This window comes from Stegodyphus dumicola, chromosome 3 (genome assembly GCF_044657685.1).
Source record: "Stegodyphus dumicola isolate Sdum_Otavi_A_Nest chromosome 3, ASM4465768v1".
NCBI lineage: Eukaryota > Metazoa > Arthropoda > Arachnida > Araneae > Eresidae > Stegodyphus > Stegodyphus dumicola.
In genome coordinates, this window is record NC_140770.1 from 150,961,088 (window position 1) to 150,983,449 (window position 22,362).

Below are 22,362 nucleotides of genomic sequence, written 5' to 3' on the forward strand. Positions count from 1 at the left end.
ATCTTGCATAACACATCCTGCAGAGTATAAATACGGGTCTGAGAACAAGAGAGCTTGTGAATTAGGTGCCAGACTTTGCAGTTAGCTGAATTACAAGTTAGTGTTTATCCTGAGAGAGTGATTTAGGAAACTTTAGAATTTATTTCATGAGCTAAAAGTGAGTTGCTAAATATCCCTATTCTCCTTGATTTGTTTTCAGCCATTTTTGTTCTGTGTGTAATAGTATTGTGCCTATTCTCCTAATAAATTGTTCATACCATCCTGCTTATCTGGACTCATTATTTAAAGAAACATCAACAATCCTATCACCTAACTGGACAATGATTACGTATATGATAAATGTGTAATTCACATTTACAGTAGAATAGTTATTATAAAGCATGACTATAAATAGATTTAATGTATGCGTAGATTAAGTATAGAATAAATGCATAGCTTAGATATACAGTAGAACAGTTATAACAATTTTATTAAATTTATAATAAGATACATAATTAAATTAAAATGAGACATCCAGATTAGTTACATAAAAATCAAATAATTTGTTATAAATACACAAATTTTAAAAATACTTAAATAGCATAATTTTCTTAAACATTATTTAGTGACTTTTCTTTTAAATTTTTGGCATTCAATTCACTGCAATACAAATGATCATAGCTGGGATCTGAATTAACAATTAATTGATTTAATAAAATAGGTTTGGTATTATTTTTTTCTGCTGTTGAAGGATTTCCAAACTGTACTTTTTTACACACTTTTCGTTTTTTAACTGAATAAAATCTCTTTTGGGGAACAATTTTTTTATTTGTTGGTTCTTTTGAAATTGAAGCATGTGCTTTATCTAACAAAGGAACTTCTAATAAATGTTCAATTGCATTTAAATGCTTTTTTATTTGTGTAGCAAGATTAATGTCCATATTTTCAATGCAGTTTAATTTTTCAGAAATTGAAAATGAAGATTGAATAAGTTCACTAATGCATGTTTTACTTACTGTTAAATATTCATAATTATTCCTAGTAGGTATTCTGTTTAGAGGGCCTATATAAGGTTCTGTCTTTTTTTCAGACATGATTACAAAATGTATATGTTTACACATATTATTTAAAATAGAATAATCATGGCATGTACAGCATGAACAAAGTCTTTTAAACAGCATGAACAAAGTCTACAAGTTATGAGGCATAAATCATTACAAACATGATCTCTGATAATTTTATAAGAATTTTCTCCCAGTTCTGATGAAACTTCCCATACATCATCTTTTTTTACACAGTTAGCATTTAAAAGCTCAGCAGCTTTATGACGTTGAAATGTTTTTGTTGTCTTCTTTGTTATTTTTCCTTTCTGATATTTTATGTAAGTGTCAAACTTTTGATCATCGACAAGATTAATTAACTCGATGATACATTTATCAACCCGTTTGGTTTTCTTCCCATCTAAATAAATATATTTTAATTTCCGATGAAATGTTTCACCATACATATTGGTGTTGATTTTAGCCCCTTTTCTGAAACAGTATGCCCACATTTTGGCTCTTTCAAAATAGTATGTCATAAAATATTTATGGAATTCTCGCGTGTCTTCATCTTCACATAGTTGCTCAGAAAATGTTTTTAACATTTTGTTGAACATTTCTTCATCTAATTCATACATTAAAGTTTTTAAAGTTTTGTACACTGCTTGTCTTTTATGTTTTGGCACAGAATTCAAATGACCTTTCCATGCTCTGTCCACATGCCAAGCACATAATAATTTTTGGCAAGAACCAAATGTATGCTCCCATGCATTATAGAACATGGGAGCATCATCGCTCATGAAAACCTTTGGCTTGATATCAATGATCTTTTTGATGCAGTTAAAAAAGTTTACCAAAATTTTTTCTGATACTGTTGATGATATTAAGAAAGCAACTGGTATGCCCTCTTCATACTTATCAACGACAAGCAATGTTACAAGTTCAAATCCATAAGCAGAAATTCCATGTGTAGAATCAATACAGATTCTATCATTACCAAATTCTATCAACATTTTTTTTTTTTTTTTTTTTAAAATTCTGTCATTATTGCTAACATGAAATCATTTTCGTTTACATTTGCATATTTTTCTCCTTGACGTTTATACATCAGAACGGGGTTGAATTCCATTTGCGACATCGTATTAACCCAGGACCAAACACTTGTCTCATCATCTGTTAAAATTAATCCTTTAGAATTAATGCTCAGACCAAAATCCCTCTTAATGTTATGCAGGTCTTTTCTCGTTATTAACTGTTTTGTTTCAATGTCATCTCTCGAAGAGAATCTTGCATCTTGCAAAATTCGTTTCTCTTCCACCCCCTGCAATAATTTAAAAAGATAATTAGGAGATAAAAATTATATATACTATATGCAAAATAAAGTTTTTCATTTATATGAACTTGAAAAGAAAATTTTATATTATTTTATACCTACTAAATATGAATTCCATGCAAACAATGGTATGATATTAGAATATCAGCTTGCAACTGAAATTTTTTTTAATGAACATTTCATTGCCCTAATGAATTCTTTCAACAATATATAAAATAGTAAGTGTTTTGAAATTTGAACATCAACTTAAGGAGTACAGCAACTGAGACCAATATTTATCCAGCGCTTTTTGCATTTCTGCCTTCTAAGACACAACGTAAGTTGCAATGTTTCAGGAAGTGAAATGTTGGTACCCTAAGTAGAAGCCGGACATTATAAAATTTGATTTTGAAGCCGCAGCCATCAATAGCTGTATGTTAGAATTTCCCAGTTCGACTATATTCGGTTGTAACTTTCATTTTAATCAATGTTTGTGACATAAGATGAATGGGGAGAAATGGGTGTAATAAAGGAATATAAAGAGAACGAACACATAAGACATGTCTGTAGAATGATTTCTGCCTTAGCTTACTTGCCAATAGAACATGTAGATGATACTTAGAGCATTGTATAGGAAAAAGCTTTTAGCACTAACAAACTTACCACATTCATTGATTCTTTTGTCGAGTAGTGAATGGAAAATCAAAATATGCCCATTAAACTACGGAATGTACATGGACAGCATCATAAGACAAATAATTCTGTTGAAAGGTGGAATTCTAAATTAAACACAATCACTGGCAGAAACCAGCCTATTGTGCACTTATTAGTTAAAATACTAAAAGAAGAAACACAAAAAAGTGTCTTTTAATTTGAAAGCCAGAGAATTAGGCGACCCTGAAATAACAAGGAAAAAAGCATATGTAAAATTGGATGAAAGAATTAAAAACATCCTAAAAGAATTCGAAACATCAAACAATTTAGAAAAATGTCTAAAATCTTTAAGTTTTGTAACTAGGTTGGACTAAATTGTAAATTATATTTATGCCTTTATAATAAAGGATAGCTAGTATTTATTTACTAGTATCTGTTTTGTATATTTTACTTCTAATATTTATTTTTACTTACATTAATGCAGCTAATTAATTTTATGGTAACTGCACCCGTTCTAACATTTGACTCTAAAATACAGTTTTCCACAAAATCCCTGAAATTTTTATTTTTATTACATTTTATATTTACACAAAAGTTTTTATTTTTATTACATTTCGCTATGTTTAAAATGCATTCGCACTATAATATCATAACAATTTAAATACATATAAATAATTAAATATGATTGGCAAAAATGTATTTATCATTGTAATTCGATAATCGAGTGCAAAAACAGAGAACATCGGTAAAAGAGATTTGCCACTTAAAATACTGTTTTAAATTATATTTGCAATTTTTAAAAGTATTTATTTACTTATTTATCTGCACCCTTTATCTGTTCTAAGATGGGGAAAAGATGTGCAGCTCTAACCACGATGAGTTTCGAAGTGTCTGCTCTGATCGCGAAATTGTACGTGTCCGCTCTGGCAACGTCCGGTGTAGCCACACCACCTGTTCACAAATGTGACAATAGATTACTGGCGAAAACTCTAAACTGACTATTAGCTCATTAGTATAATATAGTTACTGAAAAATGTAAATATCATGACAGATGTATCTTATATACTAAAAACTAATGGAATAAAAAAAGTATCTTTAAATTTACAAATATGCCTATACAGAAATAGAAGTAAACAGATATGATAGTGAATCTAGTAAGAAATATGATACTTAATTTAATAATAAGAAAAACAATTGTTACAAATCTCAGGTTACTTAAATATAGATAATTAATCACTTTTATATAAATATTTAATATGCTGTTCATAAATACAAGAGAAAACAATTTACCATAATTTTAAATCAGGCAAAATATTAATCTTAGTTTCATCTAGATTTTGAATCAAACTTCAGCATTTTCAAGGTCCCTCTTCTTCAAGAGAATTATCCAAATTTATATTAAAAGCAGTTGACAGAGAAACACAAACATTGAACCATTCAGATAAAACAGTAATGTAATATAACAAATTAAGATATTAGAATTATAAATGTGTTAATTCCTTCATAACACATTTAGAATTATAATATCTTGGTTTTACATGCTTCATTATTATTTTCCACAGCAGAGTGTTACGTTCATCTTTACTTTGCTCTACCCACTCCTTCCATTTTGCAAAAGTTTTGTACTCCTGAAGAGATACCTGTGTCTGATTGTCCTCAAAGCTGATAATTTTATTTAAAATCTATGCAAATTAAGTCTGCTGTTAAGCCTAATTTTAAATTTCACATTCGCGTGTTTCTCTCCCAATCTGAATTTTCCATGAATGATTTTCGTTATCAACTTCATTAATATTAAAATTCATTCACTTTTGGAATTTTGAACCACCTGTATATTAATGACAGCTAGAAAGGCTCCAACTGCATAAGTAATTATAGTTTTATTTAAGAGAAATTAATACAATCAAAATACGGTCTAACACATAACTTGCCTGCTATACTTTGCTTTTCTTGTTTAGGAATAGGGAGATGACAAAGGGATTTTTCATGCTTGTAATGTTCTTTAAAATATACAGCTTCAAAACGATTGCCAAAATCTTTTAGTATGACAGTAGCTGTGCAAGAGAAACCTGTTTTGGAAGTCCCTTGTGCTTTTAGCTGTCTTTCACCTTTGCCTTTTGCTTTGTATGTCCCACTTCTATTACAGCAAAACAGCGTCCTGGTGTAATTTTTATGTTTCTGCCCAGATGAATCTACCACAAAATGAGTCTTTGTTTTTCTTTCTTCATCCGATAGCCATGAATAAAAGTCTAATAAATAAATAAATGTATAAATTTTCATAATAAGGGCATCTGATTAGTAAATAAAAATATGCAGATTGCAGCCACACAGAAAAATAATCTTAATTGTTAAAACTATAGTGTTCTGAAATTATATGTTTCAAAGTAATTAATTTGTTAATTTTTTCAAATAAATGCATATTTGTGTGCTGAAACAGCTTAAATTAATAATACCATATATATGGTGTTTCTTCAAATAAATGTATTGCTGAACTAGCTTTAATGAAGCTATTTAATTTTAATGTAAAAAGATTAAGGGCTATATACAGAAGTTACGCAATATATTTTGCTTATTTATAATTGAACTAGGAAAACAAAATAATAAAAAGTTCATTGCATACCTTGCTTTTTTTGAAACTCCAGTTTTATACATTTGGTCATATTGCTGTAATTATGGCAAGTCTCTAAGTGAGATCTTAAATCTCCTGTAGTAGAAAATAGTTCCCGGCATTCGTCTTCGCCGCATTTAATATTACTTCGCCTTATATTATGGATACGTATCCTATGTTTAGCTAAAGAATTTTTTGTACAAAATTGCTTCGTACAATACGTACACGAAAATGGTGCAACTTTATTATTTAAATTCGTGTATTCTTTGTGCATGCGCCTCTCATGCGCTTTCAAATATCTTTTCGCATAAAAAGATGAACTGCAAGATTTACATTTAAACATATCCATTTTGATAATAAAAAAAAAGCAATATCCTTGATTTAAACAAAGCGCTAACAATTGGCGAGAAACACAATTGCAGTTGGCGAAAAACCAGAAATAGCGCCTAAAACCAAAGAATCTCTTACAGATTCTTTGCCTAAACGTTTCGGGAGTGTCACGTGGTATACAGCCAATGACAGTGAAGATAAGCATTTTCCTCTTCTGGTCTTGAGACGCCTGTCAATTTAACCAACAGTCCTTACGGTTACTGGAGCCGTAAAATTTAGCGGTCGTCCGTTAAGATAAGATCGTTATTTACGCTCCTTAAATATTAGTTAAATATAAAATTAATTTATTAATTTAACCGTTGTAATTTATTATAGTACAAGTTTAACAAATTTCATCACACTGTATTTATATTTGCTCATAATTCTTAGTTTGAGACCTGAAAAAAAAAAAAAAAAAAAAAAGTCGGGGATCTTAGTTACAAAAATCACAATCTATACTCATCGATGGTCAAGAGATCGCCATTTTTCCCTCTCAAGAAATTCCTAAGCACGAAAAGGGGGGCCTCCGAAGGGTGTGAATTGCTGATAAGAACGGACTACCGATAAGGAATGTGGCGTCTCTACGGAATAGTTACGAAGAAAAGAACCACATGTCATGCTACTATTACTAACTATTGTATAATGCTAGAATCTTATGAAAATAATATATAAAGAAATTTAATGGCACTTTAGTCATAGAGAATAAGATATTGTATAGAGAACAGAATGTTACTTATCTGAATATTCCGTGTCAGGGTTTCTTTTGGATTTCTCGTGTTGATAGTGAACAGCGAAATTAGAAGCGAAGTTTCCTTTTTTAAGTTTGATGAATGAGACATTGCATAGGAAAGGTGCATTAAACTTTTTTAGAGAGTTGAAAACATTTACTGAAACACTTATTTAAAAATTTCGGAGCTATGTTTAGACACTGCCTCCAGCTTTCGTGATCGCAGCGCCAGTCCGCACACACTTCCAATTCATAAGAGAAAACTTTCGCTGGGTTATCTCTTCCGCGGTGAAAGTTCTTATCGAATATTTTACTAAATGTTTACAAATACTGTAGTGTAAGTTGCAGTTGATTTAAAATTATCTCTCTCGCATCGCATCTATATGGCTCATGGGTACAATCTCAACTTTTTATTTGACAGTACTAAATTTATTGGAAAAATCCTCAGACTTCTAGATCGCCGGTTCTGTCCACGTTTGTAGCATTCATAAACTCTGCTCTACACGGACTTATTTTTATACACAAGGGGAGTGACATTGATAGTTTGGTCAAAGACCTCACTGAAAATATACAAAATGCTTATGCGAAAGCACAAGTTGAAGTTAAACCTGGTATGAAACACAAGCCTCAAGAGCTCAGATTATTGATTAAAGAGAGAAATGCTGCAAGACGAGCGTATCAACGTACCAGACACCGTGATGATGAAAGGAACTTCAATCGCCTGTGCGAAGCGGTCAAGTTTCTTACAAATAAACTCTCACAAGATCGCTGGACTAACTACCTCAGATCTCTTTCTGCAGAGGATAACTCCTTATGGAAAGCAGTGAAGAGGTACAAAAAATGCTATAACGCCATTCCGCCCCTTCACGGCCCTCAACGGATCCATTACACCGGAACTGAGAAAGCAGAACTTTTAGCTCAGCATCTGGAATCTCAGTTCTGCATTAACAACATTTCAGACTCAGACACTGAACAGCTTATTGCTGACTTCCACTCCAAATTTACAACACAGTCATGCACAGACAACATTATCTCAGCCATGCCATCGGAGGTCTGTCTCTATATCATGCGAATTGCGAAAAGGAAGAGCCCTGGAGTAGACGGGGTCACAAATGAGATGATCAAGCACTTCCCTGTCAAGATAATACTCTACTTCACCAAGTTAGTGAATATCATACTACGATGGCAGTACTTCCCAACTTGTTGGAAAACTGCCAAGATTGTCCCTCTGCTTAAGCCCAACAAGCCTGCGACTGCTCCTGAGAGTTACCGACCAACCAGTTTGCTAAGCTCAATTAGCAAAATCGTGGAAGCAGTTATCCTACATAGACTAAACATCTTCCTGGATGAGCAGAAGATCCTCATACCCTATCAGTTTGGGTTCAGGCGTAAGCACTCGACAACGCATCAACTCTACAGAGCTGTTGAGTTAATAAGCAGTGGGACGCAACAACATCGTGTCACTGGTGGACTTTTCTTAGATGTCGCCAAAGCCTTCGATAGAGTATGGCTGGATGCCCTCATATACAAATTACACAACCTGGGACTCCCAGGCTACATCACAAACATAATTAAATCCTACCTAACCGGTAGACACTTTGTCGTTCATGTTTCTGGTTCATTATCCACAAACCGGCCTATACGGGCTGGTGTTCCACAGGGATCTCTTCTGGGCCCTACCCTATTCAATATTTATGTGAACGACATCTACACTACACACAACACAACACTAGCCATGTATGCAGACGACACAGCGAACCTAACGCAAAGTGCATTTGTTAGTTCAGCAATACAACAGCTACAACACCACATCCATTCGCTAGAGACTTGGCTGACCAAATGGAAAGTCAAAGGGAATGTCAACAAGACACATGCCATACTGTTTACTACTAAGAAGAATTTCCCGACTCACCTGCAAATGTATGGTGTGGACATTCCCTGGGTCAAGCAGGTCCCTTATCTTGGGGTGATCCTCAGTAAATCTCTTACATGGAACCCACACGTTACACATATTCTCAGGAAGTTTCGAGCTAGTAAAGCTTCACTCTTCCCCTTAATTGCTCGAAACAGTGTTCTATCTATTGATAATAAGTTGCTCATTTACAAAACTATGTTGCGTCCAATTCTTAGTTATGCATGCCCCGTCTGGGCATACTCGTGAAAAAGTTTGAGAAGGCAGTTACAAGCTGCCCAAAACGGGGTATTGCGTATGATATGTAATGCCCCCTGGTACATTCGGAATAGCCAAATTCGTAAAGAGTTAAGAATAGAGGATCTTTTTGATTTTTATCGCCGCCTATCTAGGGCATTTTATGATAAACAGGAACTTCTGGACAATCCTGTGGTTGTTAACTATTGTTATGATACTAGGGACCCCAATTTCAGTAAACGCCCAAGGGCGATCCTAAATGTTAGTAATGTGTAATTTTGTATATGTGTTATGCAAATTGTTGCTCAGATTCTTTATTGTATATTGTTCTTTTTTCTTGCTTTTTGTTTTTACTAGTGGCACTAAGGCGTCGCACTTCGTATTTTGTTTCTCTTGTGTGTACATGTATTCTTCTGTGAAATAGTTGTTAAAAAGTAGTTAATTATGTATGGATTAGTAATTAGGTACTTCAGGAAAAAAATTTGTATTTAACTATTAGCAATTATGAATTTAAACTCTTGCTCATTTAATTATTTAGCACATTCAGTTATATTTCTCATAATTCGAAACTTTTATCATGTTATTCGATGAGGGGTAGGGCTAAGGTATATAGGAGCCTTAGGTAGGGCTATGGCGCCCAGGCACCCTGGTGGTTAAGCACCGCAGTTCAACATAGGTAGATAGGTATATTCTGCCTACTAGCTGGCAAAAAGGCCTTAAAGTAGCTGCAAAATAACATCCTTTGTCCTGCGAAATGAATATAAACAATTGTGATGAACTTGGGTTTGTAATGTATCCTTTGCATTTTCCTTTTTAGTTATTTATAATACTGCAGTTAACAAATAATTTAGATTATCATTTACATAGATGCTTTTTATATGCGAGATGTAAGAAATATATTTTGATATTGGTAACAGCCAAATTCAAAATGTTGCTTAGCATCATTCAGCTGTCTGTACGCGCTGTAACCTGTTAAAAATAATGTAAATTAAAATAAAATTTTTGTATTCAAATTTAAAATAAATTTACGTAAAAGTTTAAGATTGAAGCAGGAAATTATTATTTAACTGAAAATATTCATGACAAGTGTCTTAATTTCTGATCACCATATTGTTGACGATAATTAAATCAGAAGAACATTAATTTTCTTTTAAATTTTAAAATACCTCAAAATTTTTTGTGTGCTGCAGAACAAGAAATAGTATGAGGAGAAAGAAACGTATATGACCGATTGTATGTTTTTACAGCATGGAAATAGTGTTCAGCTATGCCTTCACGTAAGTTTTCAAAATATTAGGCTGATCTTTGGAATATGGTAACTGGTAGTTTGGCGACATTTTGGAGGCGATAAAGTTTACTACCTAGGACTTTGGTAATAATGTGAGAAGTACTCAGTTCAGATTATGCATTATTTTGTGTGAGGGAAATGAGAGATCATGAGATATGTCATGTGACATTAATGGACGAATTACAGTTCTTTAATCGGAAAAGGGGGATAATTTGGAAAACTGTAGTACTATATTATTTAGTATTAAGCTTCATTGTGTGTTGTGTGAAATAGTGGAAGTGTGCGTGCCACGTAATGAAGATTCTGAAGATTAGGTAAGTTAGTATCTTTAATCATTTGAGGATATTATTTTTATGCATTGTTCTAAATGTAAGGAGTAAATAAATTTATATGGTATTATTGGAAAATTGTTATGTTACCAGTGATTTAGTTTAAAGTAATTAGGATTGTAATCTAATTTTTATTAATTTAATGTATGTGCTTATTTATATTTTAAGTAGTGGTTTTTAATTTAATTATATTTTAATTTAAAGATTGTGATTTTGTGAGTTATACGTTTGTAGTATTTTGGAATACGTTTGAGTAGAATACGTTGAGTATTTTCATGCATTTTCGTGAAATTTTGCTAATTTATGAGAAAAAAGTAGTGTACATGGATATAGTGAAGAGTGTGCGCAATGCCATTTTTGTGCAATTCTTGGATGTTTTTTTAAGTAAAAATAAGTCGACGTGTACATGGTTTAGTGATATTTTAATTAAATGATAGTTATTTTGTGAATTTTATGTTTGTAGGAATTTGGTATATGTTTCAGTTGAAGTAAACGTGCATGGAAGTAATTTAAATATTTGACACTAAGTATTTGTAACCATTTGTAATGTTTGCGGTATGAATTTGTTGGTGACGTTTATAATATAATAGATAATTTAGAGGTAAAAGTTTTCGGATATTTTACGTATTTTATACGTGGAAATGTTCATCTTTGGAAAGGGTATATACTTTTTCGTGATCAGGTAATTTCATATATGTTATTTTTACTGGATTTAAAGATTCACAAAATTTTCATGCATTTTCATCAAATTTTTCTAATTTATGAGAAAATAGCAGTGTAGATGGATATAGTGAAGAGTGTGCGCAATGCCATTTTTGTGCGATTCTGGGATTTTTTTTAAGTAAAAATAAGTCGACATGTACGTGGTTTAGTGATATTTTAATTAAATGATAGTTATATTGTGAATTTTATGTTTGTAAAAATTTGGTATACATTTCAGTTGAAGTAAACGTGAATGGAAATAATTTAAATATTTGACACTAAGTATTTGTAACCATTTGTAATGTTTGCAGTATGAATTCGTTGGTGACGTTTATAATATAATAGATAATTTAGAGGTAAAAGTTTTTGGATATTTTATTTATTTTATACATGGAAATGTTCATCCTTGGAAAGGGTATATACTTTTTCACGATCAGGTAATTTCATATATGTGCTTTTTACCAAGTTTAAAGATTCACAGAATTTTTTTGCATTTTCATGCAAATTTTTGTAATTTATAAGAAAATAGCACTGTAGATGGATAAAGTTAAGAGTGTGTACAATGCCATTTTTGTGCAATTCTGGGATGTTTTTTTAAGTAAAAATAAGTCGACGTGTAAATGGTTTATGTGTATGTGCTATTGTGGAAAACGCGCAAGGAGTTTGCGATTGTGCACTTTTTCCCAATTTTGCAGTTAATATTTGTCATGATTAAGCAGTTTTGTTACATAAAATTTCTAGCATAAGTGTAATTTGGCTAGTAGATTGTTGGAAAAAGTGTTCAGTAAATAAAAAGAAAAGAAACATGTCTTTACTTCGTGAAGACAAAATGGCGGGGGGGAAAAAAAAAATAGAGGGTTGCTGTAGCAGAGTTGGTCGCCAAAAAATCGCCAAGTTACCATAATCCAAAGATCAACCCTGACTTCTTTTGTATTTTTTGTGAAACGTTGAAATTTTGTTGATGGGACTGCTGTTATTGTGCATATGCCTTTTTCACTGATATCGGCCACACCAAAGATATATATATATATAGGGCAAGACATACTATATTCCCACCCTGTTACCCAACTCGGATCTTTATTCTTATATGTTGGTAAATTGTGCCTTTTTTGCTTTAAAAGTGGTTGAATTATTTTGTTCTTATCTTCGGGTTTCTATGCTTTTGTTAATCTGCAAGCAATAAATATAGAATTACCAATAATTTAAAAGTGGTGCTACGCCTAACGAGGTCACCATTTGTTTACAATTGAAACTCTCAATAAAATAGTGAATTAAGTCAATTAATGCATCAAATTCAATTTCCTCTTGACCACTGGCACCAAAATCGTCCACTGAAAATTTGGTCTCCCTGCCCACTGGCCGAATTGTTTGTTTTTGCATAGAAGCTTTAATTTTAATCATAAAAATTGTGTTTTTAACTGTATCTGGTGTTTTAGGTTTTTCTAAATTTTACAATTTTTAATGAATATGTTAACACAGAATAACAGAAGAGTAACTAAAAAATTAACACTGCTGTAATGACTAGTACCAGTAGTTTTTTATTACTTTTTAAAGTAGTGAAGAGGAAGTGACAGCCGGAATTTTTTTTCTTTTGTTTAATAGATTTTGGAAATTATTTAGAGCTCTGATCATCATCATTATTTCTACTTCAATAGTTATATTTTATATAAGTTTTCTCCAGATGTATGATTGAATATCCTTAGCAAATGATTCTAGAGTAAAATTTAAGATGACTTTCATTCTGATGCTGTTTTTTATTCATCTGATGAGCAGGTTTAGAAGTCAAGTAAAAATTTATGTCATGATCAAAGATACCACAAATTCTAAAACCGTATCACATACACAATCCACCCTTAACAGCATGATGGAAGATAAATTTCCTGGAATTTTTGCTCTTTAAATATCTGATTGGTTGACTTAAATGAAACAATACGAGGGCCAAAGCTTCAAGCAAAACATTTTTGGTTCAGCTTCAAAATGTCCAACATAACTGTAATATCGATTCCAAGAAACTATTTTAGCTAGGAACTTGACAACGGTAGGAGAAGGATAAACTCATTTCTCGGAAAATGTTATGATAACAAAGATATATTTTTCACAGCTGATGTTAAAATCTTCGGCTAATTTTTGGAATATGGTAACAGGTAGTTTGGCGACATTTTGGTAAGGCGATAAAGGTTACTAGCTAGGACTTTAGCAGTGTACATGGATAAAGTCAAGAGTGTGCGCAATGCCATTTTTGTGCAATTCTGGGATGTTTTTTTAAGTGAAAATAGGTCGATGTTTACATGGATACCGTGTATGTGCAATTCTTAGAAACGTGGCAAGCAGTTTGCGATTCTGCACTTTCTCCCAATTTCACACCTAATCTTCGTCATGATTAAGCACTTTTGTTCCATAAAAGTTCTACCATAAGCGTAATTCGGCTAGCAGATTGTTGGAAAAAAAAAAAAAAATGTTGAGTAAAAAAAAAAAAATGCCTTTACTTCGTGAAAACAAAATGGCGTCCAAACAAAAACTAGCAGTTTGCTGTAGCAGGGTTGGTTGCCAAATTTTTGCCAAAAAATCGCCAAGTTACCATAATCCAAAGATTAACCAAATCGGCTACCTGTCCCATAAATCAAATGATGCTTATCAAACATACATTATTTACCAAGCTACTCATATCAATTTATGAAATATTATTTCTGAATAAATTATTAAATATTAATATTTAGCTAATCTTTGGAATATGGTACCGGGTAGTTTGGCGACATTTTGGTAAGGTGATAAAGGTTACTAGCTAGGACTTTAGCAGTGTACATGGATAAAGTCAAAAGTGTGCGCAATGCCCTTTTTGTGCAATTCTGAGATGTTTTTTTTAAGTGAAAATAGGTCGATGTTTACATGGATACCGTGTATGTGCAATTCTTAGAAACGTGGCAAGCAGTTTGCGATTCTGCACTTTCTCCCAATTTCGCAGCTAATCTTCGTCATGATTAAGTACTTTTGTTCCATAAAAGTTCAAGCATAAGTGTAATTCGGCTAGCAGATTGTTGGAAAAAAAATGTTGAGGGGGGAAACAAAAAAAAAACATGCCTTTACTTTGTGAAAACAAAATGGCGTCCAAACATAAACTAGCTAGGTTGGTCGCCAACTTTTCACCAAAAAATCGCCAAGTTACTATAATCCAAAGATTAACCAAGAAGTCTATTAAAAAAAGATACTTATGTTTTAGTGCAGCCACCTTAGTAGAAGCTGTCACATGTTCAGAATGCATGAAACGTCAGCAACCAAGCACATTCTAACTTAAGCAGTGTGCCTTTTTGTATGCATTCTTTTTGTTGTATTCTAAGTTCTAGTGTCTTTTATACACAACTTGTATTTTTTGTTTTAAACTCAATTATTAATATGTGCTTGGCAAATATGCGTGGAATAAAATACAGTAAAAGTTTTACAGGAATGCAATATTTTGTTGTAAAATCATTTAAAGGGAACAGTTGCTTTAAATCTGTTCTTAAAGTGTTCACCATAAAATTTATGTTCAAACAAATCCACTGTAAGTAGATTTATTGGTGGATTTTCAAAATGTCTGTGTAATAAATGATTTATTTGCAATCATATATCATCCTTTCTCTTCTGTAAAATACTGCTAAATTGTATCGAATTGGTTGTGTTAATATGTAGTTACCTAAACAAAATTTCTGCAGCAGTGACAGAAGACAAAACATTTTATATTGTTCATTGATGAAAGAAAAAGGGGAAGAATCAATTTTCAGAAGCTAAAGGTAAATAATGATTATGGGTACTTATGCGTTAATGCCAGTACCTTAGTTGCCAAATTTTCAGAATGTCCCAAATTCTGGCAACCATGTACTTAACCACTTTTCAGGCAACCATTCTTATAACAGTCCTTCTGTTAAGCAACATCGCCAGTTTTGTGTGTGTTCTTTATGTTGTATTCCAAGTTCCAATGGTTTTTATAAACAAACAATGATATTTTTTTCCTTACTTTTAAAATGTGTGCATGTGGGATTTGATAGCAAATGGAAGAAATTCGGTGAAATTTCTGCAGAAAGTACAGAAATTTGCCACAAAATCTGTACAGGGAACAATAAAGAGATGTGTTTGATAGATAATTAGTGCTGCTGAGGTTTGTGCTACGAGTCTGTGCCATTCTCTGATGTTTTTTAAACAAAAACAGATTGCTGTGTACTTGCGGAAAAGAATATCATAAAAACAAATTACAGAAATATTTGGAAATTAGTGTAAATGTTTTATTTTTTAATGTATCACAAAATCCTTATTTAACAACTAAAATTTGTGTTTAAAATTGCTAAAGTATGTTGACTTTTAATTTGTTGGTAAGTTTTTCAACTTAATAGATATTGATAACATGGGAGACTGTTTTTTAAAAAAATTTTGAAAATCACCAACTTGTACCTGATAAGTAACTTTTGCCTTTTCATCTGTAAAAAATTGAGTTGTCCTACAGTGGCTGTGTTAATATATAAGTACTGGATTATGATTTAGATCAGTGTGTTAATATATAAGTACCAGATGTGCCACAGTGGTTGTGTTAATATATAAGTATCGGATTCTGATTTAGATCAGTGTGGTCCAACCTTTAGTTACCCGAGGGCCAATCAAATGCTAGAAGAGTGAAGGCCAAAGACATTAAAGAAAGAAAATGAATTACATATAAATCACTAGTTTAATATGTCACTTTATTTTACAGTCTAGAAATCAATGTGATGATTGGGACTGCATTTTTTTTTATATAAGTTTATCAATGTCTACTGTAATTTCAGTAAGTCTCAGGCTTAGTTCCAGTGAAGCGCTTTCAATGCGATTTTTCATTTTTGATTTAATTTGTTTGAGAGCAGAAAAAGCACTTTCACTCACATGCCAAACATTACTGCCAAATAGCGATAACATTTGCAAAGAGAATTTTTGCTGTTTGGGAAAACATTCTTTAGAAATCAGTTTCCAGAAATGTTCAGTGACATCACACTTTTTAGTCTGGTAGATAGGCCTGAAGATCACAAATTTCCATTTGAAGGTCACAAGGCACCTCACTTACTCCAGTCTCCATGGAGTTGTTTAACAATGAAAGTTTTATTTTTAGGGCATCAAAATCCTGGAATTTGTCCTGGAACTCTTTCTTGATATCAGTAATTATTCCATGAAACATACTAAAATTTGTGTCATTTTTTTCTTTCAATTGCTGACAATATGAGAAGTGTGCCGTATTATTTGCCTTCATTGCAATTTGCATTACATTAAGGTTTTTGCGAAAGCCTTCAATATCTCCATAGAGCTGGGACATATTTTGTTTTCTGCCTTGTAAGTTCAAGTTTAAAGCTTTTAGATGGGCTGTTAAATCTGTCAGAAAAGGAAGATTATTTAAAAATTGGATTTCTTCCAATTTTTCTTGAGACTCATGCCCAATGTTTTCTTTTTTGAGGAAAGCAAGAATTTTATTCCTCAACTCAAAAAACTGCAGACAATTTCCAGCACTTAGCCAGCATATTTGACTGTACAATGAAATGTCGGTACTTTTCCGTTTCGCCGGCGCAAATCTCGCCAAGCAGATTTTCTTGGTGACAGCATACGTTATACACATAAAAAATTTTAACAAATGTTAGTTCTAAGAATTTTTTATTTTGATATGGTTTGATTTTAATATGGTTTAAAATTTGCCTTCATTGCAATTTGCATTACATTAAGGTTTTTGCGGAAGCCTTCAATATGTCCATAAAGCTGGGATATATTTTGTTTTCTGCCTTGTAAGTTCAAGTTTAAAGCTTTTAGATGGGCTGTTAAATCTGTCAGAAAAGGAAGATTATTTAAAAATTGGATTTCTTCCAATTTTTCTTGAGACTCATGCCCAATGTTTTCTTTTTTGAGGAAAGCAAGAATTTTATTCAACCCAAAAAACTGCAGACAATTTCCAGCCCTTAGCCAGCATATTTGACTGTACAATGAAATGTCGGTACTTTTCTGTTTCGTCAGCGCAAATCTCGCCAAGCAGACTTTCTTGGTGACAGCATACATTATACACATAAAAATTTTAACAAATGTTAATTCTAAGAATTTTTTATTTTGATATGGTTTGATTTTAATATGGTTTAAAATTTTGTAAAAAGCCAATAAATAAAGATAATAAATTTGTAAAAAAACATTAATTTAAGAATTTACTATGCTTTCATGGTTCAACATCCTGATTCACGGGTTCTTATATCGTGACCCCAAGTGATTCATCTCACGTAAACTACGCTACGAAAATCTAACTCTCTCAGTAATTATCTGCATTAATTTCATGTTAAATCTTAATTTGAAATAATAGTTTAAATGCAAGAATTATTTCAATTCATACGAATAGCTTATTCAGAAATTATGTAAAACTGCAGTGCTTTATTTCACTAGTGCATTCTCATTAGAATTGATGAATTTAACCCTTGATTTTGCCTTTCTATATTTTCGCCTTCCGGTGAGCGGTGTGATTGCATGCTAATTGACTTAAATACTGCGAATGGTCTAGGGCATAAAATTTAACTATTTTGTAAAAATTCTATGTAATTGTATGCCAGTATTGAAAGAAATAATCAATCTGATAAGAAATGGCTGTGACTTGTTTTGAAAATGAAGCATAAAAGGTTACCAGCGAAGATATTTTTCATTTGGCATCAGTTGTACTGTTATTGGCGACTTTATTGTTTGCACCGGCAAAATGGAAAAGTACCGAATAGTCATCATACTCAGCATCCAGATTGTTCACAAATGCAATAAATGCTCTGTGTCTCTGGGCTTTGCCTCCCCTTATTAAATTTATAATATTTACAACAGTTTTCATTGTCTGAGCCTTATAATTTTTATTATTTAATTATTATATTTAATATAATTATTTATGTTTATTAATTATTATTTAAAACAGTAATAAGGGTCTTTTGTTTTTCCAAATGTTTAATTAACACTTTTTTTTTTCCAGTAAAGAAAGGCAAGTGCCAGCAAAATGAATAAAAGGGCTGCATGTGTCCCTCGGGCCGTGGGTTGGACCACGCTGATTTAGATCATTAAAGATTTTTATGTATGTGAAAGGTCTTGAGCAAGTCTATTTTACTTTTTTTGGAGGGGATGGGAAACTGATTATTGAAACTTAAAATTAATATAATTCATCTAATAAACAATAACTTTTTAATATTGGAAAAATAAAAGAATTTAGTAGTTCTTTGTATGAACAATGTGAAAAAAATTAAGCAGTTTTAAGACATTTTTAATATATATATATATATATTTAATTTTAGATTTTTTTATAATGGCTGAAAGTAAATACTTTTAGTATGCTTATTTTTTGCTAATTCTGTGCATAATATTTAATATTAATTGAAATGCAATAGCAGAAATGATTTCTCTGAACAAATTATTAGCCATATGGAAGTTCCTTTCCAAACATTTAAAGAAGCTACTGTGGCGTACAATAGTTTACGGATTGATGCTGAGCCATTACGTGGTGGTGTCATCAAAGAATTGAATGTGAGAGATAATTACTTGGTTGTGTAAGTAAAATAGGAATATTATTCAGAAAAAGATATATTTATAATGTATTGTATTACTTCAAGTTTAATTTGTAGGATTTTAAAACTGGAAAACTGAAAAAATAATAAAAATAACCACATTCAAATTTAAACACAGATTATTCTTTTAGATTTGAAGATAAATATTTGATACAGGATTTTAAAACTGGAAGATAATACAGTCAAAAGTCGTTAATTCAGACACCCATAATCCGGAATGATCTATAATCTGGACCTCAAAGCTACAAACTTTCTGCGCATGCGTCGCATTGACGCATGCGCGTAAGACCTTTACCGCTGCGAATTTGCGTCTGCGCGTGTGCAAAATACGTTTACGAATGCACATTTAATGTATAACGGACGGGATAAGCTAAGTTAAAATTATCTAATTATCTATTTCAGGTAATTTTGCAGATTGCGTTATTCCTTAATCTTCGAATTAAATCCGGATTATTATTTTTTGCAGACTGTTAGAGCAATTTTATAAAAGTAAGCTTGAACTTTCGATTATGTCAAATAGAATTTCCGATATATATTTACTAATATGTAAAGGATATACAAAGCGAAAGTAACTTTCGGAGTCCATTAAACAAAAAGTGTAATTGCTGCAAAAAATGGATAAAGGCATATCCTTTGTTTATCTAAACTTTGTTTATCTTTAACGCCGCGGCAGTGTGCAATGAATTGGAAGTTGATCTGTTAGCAATATCCTTATCTTAAGGGCAGATGTTTTTATTTTATTTGTCTTATAATTGCTTACTCAATGTAGTATTTCATCTCGATGTACTCCGTCTTTGATATGATTTAAATCAAATGCCTCGTCATTATAATTCGCTTCCGATAGCAAAGAAAGTGACAAAGGTTATTGAAAACGAAAAAATTTCGATTGACAAATTAGTCGGTATTCTCGACACAGCAATTATAGGACTTGAACAGTGGAACTTTGTAACTGAACAAGAAATTATGTCTGTTTATAGAATTAAAGAGAATGTATTATCACATAAAAAACGAAGCAACTTAAACAACTTACATTGAAAGAAATGTGTAATAAAGTAAACAAATAAATATTAAGCTTTTTTTTGTAAATTTTGATACCCTTTAGATCATAATTGTTCTTTATTTCGTAAATTACGGTTTCATATTTTTAATTTTATAATTTCTGCATGCCATTTTACCAGATTTAAACTGATGATCTATAATCCGGAAAAATCGGTAATCCTGAATCGCCGAAGTCCCGACGAGTCCGGATTAACGACTTTTGACTGTAGTAACACACACACACACACACACACACACACACACACACACAAAAAAAAAAAAAAAAAAAAAAAAAAAAAAAAGACAGAGAGAGACAAATAGACATTTTATAATAGGCATTGGAAAATAGGAAAAGTTTTTATCTACTTAAATATGTACCAATATGTGCTACTGAATTTATTGAGAATGTATTGTGGTTTATTGTATTATATGTATAAGTACCATTGCATTATAGTATAAGCTACTGAATTTCTTGATTTATTCTTCTTGTTGTTGCTAATCCTCAAGTTCAGCTTCTGCTAGACGAGATCCACGAGTTTATTCATCTTCAAAAAGTCATAGACTGGCATAGGAAACTTAACCAGGTCATCGCAGGTCAAACCCAAACACCTAAGAATATGTGCCAGAGAAGCCTGCTCATTGCAATGCTCATGAAGCCTGCTCATGATTTATTCTTCCTATATACTATCACTTTCAAAACTTGGAATTCTCATCTTAATTATTGGGTCAGAGCATATCATAGCATTAATCATGATTTTTGAATTGCACATCAGTTAGTAATATACCAGAATATATCACTGACTAGTTGGATATTGATTGCAATAAAATGCTATTCTTTTTTTAATTTGTCACACACCCTAATTCTACGTCTTAAATGCTTGAATAAAATGTTTGGCTTAAATTCGAAGTACTAATACAATATGTATAGTAGAAAGTGATTAACTTTAAAAGGTTTGCAATTAATGATTTTTGCCTGTTTACATGCATTATAGATATCAAAATTTATTAGAAGAACAGGGTATTTGATTGGATAATTTATACTGTAGGAAGTTTTAGCATGAAGTAAAAAAAAAAAAAAAAAGTAGTATCCTCAAATATTTTATGCATTTAATATTTGCAAAATTTGCTCCTACTGTGTTATGACACATTCGTTTGCTGCAAGATTTTGGCTTAAAATACAGAGAGTGCTTACATATTTTTGTAATGATTTTGATAAAGAATTTGAAAAAAGCAAATGTAGAAAATATTTTAGAATAAAAATTTCTGCCGACAGTTTACGGTTCGAAAATAGAAATATCATTTGCTACTTTTAAATTCTTCTTCTTTCAAAATACCATGTGTAAACAAGCTGTGGATTGGAAGGTATGTTTCTGCATTTTCCGAAGAGAAATATTCCTATTCTGTAATTCAAAAACATTGTAAAATAGTAATAGAATTTCTAAATGTAAAATAAGCAATATTATTAATTGGAAAGAAAAGAACTATCAATCATTACTACATGGACTCATTCATTTACATGGGAAGAAGACTCCAAACGAACGCTCGAGAAAGGTATGTATGGTTTTTAAAGTTAAGTCATTGGTAACAAGAGAAAAATCTACCAGCACAAATATCATTTGCAGAGACTTTAAATACATAAGCAACAACAATAAATAAAATAATAAACCAAAATTTACAACTTAAAAAAGGTAAAAATTATAATGTTCACCAGCTTTGTAGAGGCATGTGTTTTAGAATAGAACAATTTAAAACATTTTTTTTTGCCATATTTACAATGATGTTGATTCATAGCTATCATGGATGGTGTGTGTTTCAGATGTTTAGCATTGTTGATTGCAACACCCAGGACCAGCTTCAGTTAGGTAGATTGTCAACTGTCACAACCGATGAAAATATATCAGTCATTGAAAACCATCCAAATGACAAATGCATGACTATGAGACAGATCATGAAATACACATATGCGGCAAAAGGATTTGTGTTATTCCAACCACTAGGACAAGCTAATCCAACAAGTATGACACCGAAAAAATTGTGCTCATTGGGATACTCAGCTCTTGACAAGGGACATGATGCAGATCAGCAAGAATGTGTGTGATGATCTGCAAAGTTTCTTTAGGGGTTTCTGAGAATGTTATGGAGCAATATGTCTTTAAATGCCACTCTGATAATACCTTATTGATAGTGTACAGCTAAGCTTTATGATGATTAGTGAACAGCTAAGCTGCTAAGCTTTATGATAATCATTGTGATTTGAACGTTTTCATATATTACACGGGGAAAAAAAAAAAAAAAACAGAATTTTCCAATTAATGAAATTTGTGAAAAAATGTGGAGAGGTAGTAATAAATGAAGATGATATAACAGAAATTTTTCTTTGCAAATGACGATGCCCAGATCATCAATCAACTAATGGATGTCCATTTGTACTGTATTCAAAATTTATTTATTCCATATGACATTACACTCAAAAGTCGTTAATCCGGACTCGTCGGGACTTCGGCGTTTCCGGATTATAGATCATCAGTTTAAATCTGGTAAGATGGCATGCAGAAATTATAAAATTAAAAATATGAAACTGTAATTTATGAAATAAAGAACAATTATGATCTAA

At 31.8% G+C, this 22,362-nt stretch overlaps 3 protein-coding genes across 9 annotated transcripts in view; 1 reads left to right on the forward strand and 2 right to left on the reverse strand.

Annotated features, from left to right (window-relative positions):
• Positions 1-443: 443 nt before the first annotated feature.
• LOC118196308 (uncharacterized) lies at positions 444-4,079 on the reverse strand. Its single transcript, XM_085813481.1, has 2 exons — positions 3,800-4,079; positions 444-2,340 (listed from the first exon to the last, which is right to left on the reverse strand). Exon 2 carries the CDS (start codon positions 2,030-2,032, stop codon positions 1,106-1,108), a length of 927 nt encoding a protein of 308 aa, XP_085669607.1. The 5' UTR covers positions 2,033-2,340; positions 3,800-4,079; the 3' UTR covers positions 444-1,105.
• A 70-nt stretch (positions 4,080-4,149) lies between these two features.
• Positions 4,150-5,885, reverse strand: LOC146998131 (uncharacterized). Its single transcript, XM_085812368.1, has 2 exons — positions 5,603-5,885; positions 4,150-5,231 (listed from the first exon to the last, which is right to left on the reverse strand). The coding sequence occupies exons 1-2, from the start codon at positions 5,862-5,864 to the stop codon at positions 4,867-4,869; spliced, it is 627 nt and encodes a 208-aa protein (XP_085668494.1). The 5' UTR covers positions 5,865-5,885; the 3' UTR covers positions 4,150-4,866.
• Positions 5,886-9,476: 3,591 nt separating this feature from the next.
• The window catches only part of Tcs6 (Threonyl-carbamoyl synthesis 6), a 35,098-nt gene continuing 22,212 nt past the window's right edge, over positions 9,477-22,362 (forward strand). For 4 of the 7 annotated variants that reach the window (XR_015040309.1, XR_004759410.2, XR_015040307.1 and 1 more), the window contains exons 1-2: positions 9,477-9,627; positions 18,564-18,692. Coding sequence is in view for 3 of the 7 variants with exons in the window: in XM_035367732.2 (XP_035223623.1) it covers positions 9,590-9,627; positions 18,564-18,692 (167 nt within the window). In the remaining 4 variants the exon portion in view is untranslated. The remainder of the gene's footprint in view (positions 9,628-18,563; positions 18,693-22,362) is intronic. The other 3 variants (XM_035367732.2, XM_035367733.2, XM_035367734.2) reach the window with 2 other exon arrangements.